Source organism: Solanum tuberosum, unplaced genomic scaffold (genome assembly GCF_000226075.1).
Source record: "Solanum tuberosum cultivar DM 1-3 516 R44 unplaced genomic scaffold, SolTub_3.0 scf00027, whole genome shotgun sequence".
NCBI lineage: Eukaryota > Viridiplantae > Streptophyta > Magnoliopsida > Solanales > Solanaceae > Solanum > Solanum tuberosum.
This window is the reverse complement of record NW_006238953.1, coordinates 1071346-1078733: the sequence shown is the minus strand read 5'-3', so window position 1 is coordinate 1078733 and position 7388 is coordinate 1071346. Positions and strand designations below refer to the sequence as shown.

Sequence of the window (7388 nt, the reverse complement as noted above, 5' to 3'; positions counted from 1 at the left end):
AAATGTGCCTTGGAATTATTCGAGTCTTTTTGTCGTTCCTCGCTGCAATTCCAGCCAATTCAAGCACCTACAAAAAATCGCATGTATGTAAAATTTAGTAATCACAAACCCTAGAAATTTGACATATAAAAAAAAAGGAACTTGAGAAATTCACCTCAGTTGCAAGGTATTCAAGCACCGCAACAAGAAATACCGGAGCTCCGGCACCAACACGTTTGGCATACTTCCCCACTGGAATTGGAGACCAGCTTTGCTGCTACGAGAACGAGACTTTTTTTGCATTTTAACCAAAGCTTTTCCCTTTACCGGCCATTGCTCTTTTTCCCTTCACAGAGAAAAAAAAGTTTTGCTTTTTGATCTATGAAACAAGAGACAAATGACGCACAAGAATTGAACTATTGTGTGTATGTGAATTTCTAAAGCAATCTGGTTTTGGTATTTATAGCCCACAGGAGTTATAACCCAACCAATGAGAAGAAAATCACAAGGATTGAACTTGTACGCCGTTGGATGAAAGGACAAATTTCCATTGCTTGAGATTGCGGGCAACAAGAACACCAATCGGATTCTTATTAAAGATGAAAAACAACATGCCGGGTTTTTCTTTAATAAGATACTGCTTTTGCGTAAACATGAATATTAAGAGAACATTATAGAGATAAGAACTGATGCACAGATTAGTCAAAATAAAATTAAATAGTATAACAATGATTAACCGCATTCGAAAAAGATAAAAGTATAAATTTTATTCTATACTAACATTACATTATTTGAAGAATTAATTTAAATTCAATTGGAAAGTAATTTTGTTTAATTATATGTAAATATAATTTTTGAGGTACCTTCTCAAATATTTTCTATATTTGACTTAATTTGTTCACGTATCAAGCAATTTTTTTAATAACAATATAAAACTTATGGTGTTTTACTTTTCATCGTTCATCCAACAATATAGTGAAAAGATAATCAAGATGCCCAAGTTATATAATAAGTTTTTAATAACAATATAAAACTTATGGTGTTTGGTGATACGGGTTCTAGGCACTTTTTTCAAAAAACCTTTACAGAACCATTTGTAAGGACCTGGGAAGAAATTCCTACCGCCTCACCATGATCCACTCCACTTTTTTTAGCATTTTAGGGCACATTCAAAAAGAACTAGGTGATGAGAAAGAGTTGCTCGGATGGTAAGCAGACCTCACTTCCAACCCGAAGGTTGCGAGTTCAAGTCACCAAGGGAGCAAAAGGGGTGACAGCTCCTTGGGAGGGTTAAAAAAAAAACTAGGTGATTTTCTCAGTTTTTCGTGAATTTGGTGATATGGGTTCTAGGCACATTTTTTTCGAAACCTTTATAGAACCATCGGTAAAGACATGAGGAAATAATTCATATAGCCTCACCATGATCCACACCACTTTTTAGCATTTAAGGATTTCTCAATAGAATTTAGGTGATTTTGTCAATTTTTCGTGTGTGTTAGCACATTGACTTTTTGGTGAAATAACTATCAGGAACTTTTTTTTCCAAATATTTTACAGAACCATCTGTAAGGACCTAGTTAACAATAAATATAGCATGACTATGATCCATGCCACTTTTTTAGCATTTAGGGGCCATTCAATAGAAATTATGTAATTTTCTCAGTTTTTCATGTGTATTAGCCTATGATATTTTTGTGATATAGCTTCTAGGAACTATTTTCCAAAACCTTTACAGAACCACTTTTTTAGCTTTCAAGGGCACTCATAAGAAATTAAGCAATTTTATCCCATGGATTGTTTGGTGGCATGCTTCCATACACTTTTTTTCAAAAAGTTCTAAAGAACTAGCCATAAGGACCTGGGTAATAATTTATATAGCTTCACCATGATCCAAGCCACATTTTTTTAGCATTTAGGGGCCACACATCAAGAATTGAACGGTTTTCTTAATTTTTCGTGTATGTTAGCTCATTAATTTTTGTTGATATGGCTTCTGAGCATTTTTTTCCTAACCTTTACAAAACTATCTGTAAGGAACTGGAGTGATTCCTATAGTCTCACCAAAATCCAGCTCCAGCTTTTTAAAATCTAAGGGAGACTAAACAAGATTTAGGTAATTTTATTAGTTTTTCGTGTGTGTTAGCCCATAAAATTTTTTTGGTTATATTGTTTTCAGAAACATTTTTTTTGTAAAACTTTTTACAGAATCATCTTTAAGGACCCGGGGAACAATTTCTATAGCTTCACCATAATACACACCACTTTTAATAGCATTTAGGGCCACTTACATGGAATTAGGTCAATTTTATAGTTTTTCGTGTGTGTTAGCCCATAATTATTTTGGCTGATATGGCTACTAGGAATGTTTTCTAGAAACCTTTACATAACCATCCGTAAGTACATGGGAAAATTTTATATAGCCTCAGCATGATCCTATGCCACATTTTTAGCATTTAGGGCGCAATCAAGAGAAATTAGGCAAAAAACATTACGTTTTTCATGTGTATTAACCCATGAAGTTTTTTGGTAATATGGCTTTCGAACACTTTTTTTAAAACACTTACAAAACCATCCCTATGGGACCTGGAGAACAATTTATATAGATTCACTATGATCTACACCTTCTTTTTTGGATTTAGGGGCCACTCAACACGAATTAGGCATTTTTTTAGCGTTTCCCGTGTGTTAGCTAATGGACTTTTTGGTGATATGGCTTTGAGGAGATTTCTTTTCAAAACTATTATAGAACAATTCATAAGGACCTCGGGAACAATTCATATAGCCTCACCATAGTCCACACACTTTTTTTTAGCATTTAGGGAGATTCAATAGAAAATAGATGATTTTTCTCAGTTTTTTGTGTGTGTTATCTCATGGATTTTGCACTTTTTTTTCTAAACCTTTATAGAACTATTTGTAAGGACATGAGGTATAATTCCTATAGCCTCACCATGATCCATGCCACTTTTTTAGCATTTAGGAGTCACTTAATATGAGATTAGGTGATTTTCTCACTTTTCTTGTGTGTTAACCCTTGGATTATTTGGTAATATGATTTCAAGACATTCTTTTTCTGAAACCTTTATAGAACCATTCGTAAGGACCTGTGGAACAATTTCTATCACCTCACGATGATCGACTCCAGTTTTTTTAATCATTTAGGGCCATTCAACAATAATTAGACAATTTTATCAAATTTTTGTGTGCAACTCCCATGGAGTTTTTTTTGTGATGGCTTCCCTTCACTTTTTTCCAAAACATTCACAAAACCATCCATAAGTATATGAGGATCATTTTCTATAGCCTTATCATGTTCCACGCCACATTTTAAAATTATTTAGGGGAAACTCAATGGGAATTAGGCAATCTTTTAATTTTCATGTGTGTTAGCCTATGGATATTTTGGTGATACAGATTTGGGACACTTTTTGTCAAAACATTTGCAGGTCCATCCGTAATGACCTGGTGAAAAGTTTTCTATAGCATCACCATGATCCACATCACTTTTTTTAGTATTTAGGGGCTACTCAACCTGAATTAGTCGATTTTTCTTAATTTTCTGTGTGTTAGCCATTGAATTTTTAGGTGATATGACTTTCGGACACTTTTTTCCAAAACATTTACAGAGCCATCTATAAGAACCTGGGGAACAAATCATATAACCTTACCATGATCCTCACCATTTTTTAGCATTTAGTAGCCAATCAATAGGAATTATGCAATTTTTTCTGTTTTGTGTGTATGTGTTAGGCCATGAATTTTTTGGTGAAATGGTTTCCTAATGTTTTTTTCTAAATTCTTTATAGAACCATCCGTAAGGACCTGGGGAAAATTCCTATAGACTCACCATGATTCACACTAATCTTTTTAGTATTTAGAGGTCACTCAACAGAAATTATGCGATTTTCTTAGTTTTTGGTATGTTAAACCCATGATTGTTTAGTGATATGGTTTCTGGGCATATATTTTTTTCAAATCTATTACAAAACCATATGTGAGGATCCGGGAAAAAAATTCTATTGCCTCACCATGATCCACACCACTTTTTTTAGCATTTAGAAGTCACTCAATAGGAATTAGGTGATTTACTCAATTTCTCGAGCGTGTTAGCCCACAGATTTTTTTGTGATGTCTTCTAAGAATATTTTTTCCAAATATTTACAGAACCATCTATAGACCTGGGAACAATTCATATAGCCTTACCATCACCCACACAACTCTGTTAGCATTAGGAACCATTCTACATGAATTAAGCGATTGTTTCAATTTTTCGTGTGTGTTAGCCCATAGATTTGTTGGTGATATGGCTTTTGAGCACCTTTTTTAAAAATCTTTACAGATCTATCCATAAGGACCTGGTAAACATTTCCTGTAACCTCGCCATAATAAACTCCACTTTTAGCATTTAGGTTCACTCAACAAGAATTAAGCGATTTTCTCAATTTTCGTGTGTGTTGGCCTATGGACTATTTTGGTGATATGAGTTCTGGACACATTTTTTCCAAAAAATTTACATAACCATCCCGAAGGACTTGTTGAACAATTTCTATAGACTCACCATAATCCACGCCACTCTTTTTAGAATTCAGGGGCCACTCAACAAAAAATATGGGATTTATTTAGTTTTTCGTGTGTGTTTAGCCAGTAATACTTTGGTAATATGGCTTTCGGGTACTTCTTTTTGTCACCTTTAGAGAACCATCTGTAAGGACCTGGGGAACAAGTCTTATAGTCTTACCATGATCGACTCCACATTTTTTAGCATTTAGGATCCACTCACTAGGAAATTAAGCGATTTTATTAGTGTTTTTGTGTGTGTTTTAGCCCTGGATTTTTCGGCGATATGGCTTCCGGGCATTTTTTCCGAATTACCGAACCATATTTAAGGACTTGGGGAACATCTCGATACTAGAGATGGAATGATCAGTCTAATCCTCCTCCCCCTCCTGAGAAACAGCAGCGGTGGCCTTTGAAGAGCTATTCTTCTTTTAGGCAGAAAAATGTTGTGAATGTTTGGAATAACACCACCATTCAGAATCGTCATATCTCTAAGAAATTGACAAAGTTTAGCATCAAACCTAATAGCTAACTGAATGTGCCTTGGAATGATCCGAGTCTTTTTGTCGTTCCTCGCTGCAATTCCAGCCAATTCAAGCACCTACAAACAATCGCATGTATGTTAAATTTAGTAATCACAAACCCTAGAAAATTGACATATAAAAAAAAAGGAACTTGAGAAATTCACCTCAGTTGCAAGGTACTCAAGCACCGCAACAAGAAATACCGGAGCTCCGACACCAACACATTTGGCATACTTCCCCACTTTGAGGAATTGAGCGATACGAGCCACTGGAATTGGAGACCAGCTTTGCTGCTACGAGAACGAGACTTTTTTTTTGCATTTTAACCAAATCTTTTCCCTTTACCTGCCATTTATCTTTTTCCCTTCAAAAAGAAGAAAAGGTTTTGCTTTTTGAACTATAGAAACAAGAGACAAATGACGCACAAGAATTGAATTGTTGTGTGTATGTGAATTTCTAAAGAAATCTGGTTTTGGTATTTATAGCACACAGGAATTATAACACAGCCAATGAGAAGAAAATCACAAGGATTGAACTTGTACACCGTTGGATGAAAGGGAAAATTTCCACTGCTTGAGATTGTGGGCAACAAGAACACCAATCGGATTCTTATTAAAGATGAAAAACAGCATGCCGGGTTTTTCTTTAATGAGATACTGCTTTTGCGTAAACATGAATAATAAGAGAACATTTTAGAGATAAGAACTGATGCACGATTAGTCAAAATAAAATAAAATAGTATAACGATGATTAACCGCATTCGAAAAAGATAAAAATATAAATTTTATTCTATTCTAACATTACATTATTTGAAGAGTTAATTTATATTCAATTGGAAAGTAATTTTGTTTAATTATATGTAAATATAATTTTTGAGGTACCTTCTCAAATATTTTCTATATTTGACTTAATTTGTTCACGTATCAAGCAATTTTTTTCATAACAATATAAAAATTATGGTGTTTTACTTTTCATCGTTCATTCAACAATATAGTGAAAAGATAATCAAGATGCCCAAGTTAGAAGATAAATTAGTGAGATTCCTATAGAATATATAATACTACTATTTAATATGGAAAAAAAACGAGATTCTATAACTTATTTATCATGGATTACAGATATTTCATCCCTTATATTTTATTTATAGAAAAAATTTCATTTACATTATCTAGATCTACTCACTAAAAGTATTTTACCATGAAATTTTTAAAAATAAATTGAAATTGTATTTCAAATTTGGGAAATTGTTAATAAAGCATTCTAAGAAAAACTTTCATTTACCGTACTTCAGATCTATCATGAAAATTTCAAATTAAATTAAAATTCTATTTCAAATTTGGGAAATAGTTAATAAAGCTTGCTAAGAACACTTAGAAAGGAAAAACTAAAACTATTATACACATCAGGAAATGAGTAACAATAGAAATAATAAATGATATGATAACTGAAGCAAATTAAACAATAGGTAATACTAAGATCCAAGTATGTTGAGTTTTTATCCTAAGACACATAAATATCATATGTCATTAAACTTGCAGAAAGGAAATCAAAGGTTTCATATTATAGAATTATAAAAATTTCTATGAATACAAGGAGATTAATAAAAGCAAACATCGTGATGCTAGCAATGGAATGATCAGTCTAATCCTCCTCCTCATCAGCAGCATCAGCAATGGCCTTTGAAGTGTTACTCTTGTTGTTAGGTAGAAAAATGTTGTGAATTCTTGGAATAACACCACCATTCGGAATGGTCACATCTCTAAGAAATTGATTCAGCTCTTTATCAAACCTAATAGCTAGCTGAATGTGCCTTGGAATGATCCGAGTCTTTTTGTCATTCCTCGCTGCAATTCCAGCCAATTCAAGCACCTACAAACAATCATATATATGTAAAATTTAGTAATCACAAATCCTAGAAATTCGACATATCAAAAAGAGACAGAGAGAAGGAACTTGAGAAATTCACCTCAACTGCAAGGTACTCAAGCACAGCAGCAAGGAATACCGGTGCTCCGGCACCAACACGTTTGGCATACTTCCCGACTTTGAGGAATCGGGCAATACGAGCCACTGGAAATTGGAGGCCAGCTTTGCTGCTACGAGATCTTCTTTTAGCATTTGAACCAAGATTTTTCCCTTTACCAGCCATTGATCTTTTTCACTACAAAAAAAAGTTTTGCTTTTTGATCTATAGAAACAAGAAACAAATGAAGCGGAAGAATTGAATTGTTGTGTGTGTATGTGAATTCCTAAAGCAATCTGGCTTTGGTATTTATAGCCCACAGGAGTTATAACCCAGCCAATGAGAAGACAATCACGAGGATTGAA

General features: G+C 33.9%; 1 protein-coding gene and 2 pseudogenes across 1 annotated transcript; all 3 read right to left on the bottom strand.

The window, feature by feature from the left end:
* Positions 1 to 313, bottom strand: part of LOC102578379 (histone H2A-beta, sperm-like) — a 13739-nt pseudogene extending 13426 nt beyond the window's left edge.
* Positions 314 to 4907: 4594 nt separating this feature from the next.
* Positions 4908 to 5412, bottom strand: LOC102606374 (probable histone H2A.3; annotated as a pseudogene).
* A 1289-nt stretch (positions 5413 to 6701) lies between these two features.
* On the bottom strand, positions 6702 to 7209 carry LOC102582468 (histone H2A-beta, sperm-like). The gene is made up of 2 exons (XM_006341675.1): positions 7027 to 7209; positions 6702 to 6929 (listed from the first exon to the last, which is right to left on the bottom strand). Exons 1-2 carry the CDS (start codon positions 7207 to 7209, stop codon positions 6702 to 6704), a joined length of 411 nt encoding a protein of 136 aa, XP_006341737.1.
* Between the last annotated feature and the right edge of the window lie 179 nt (positions 7210 to 7388).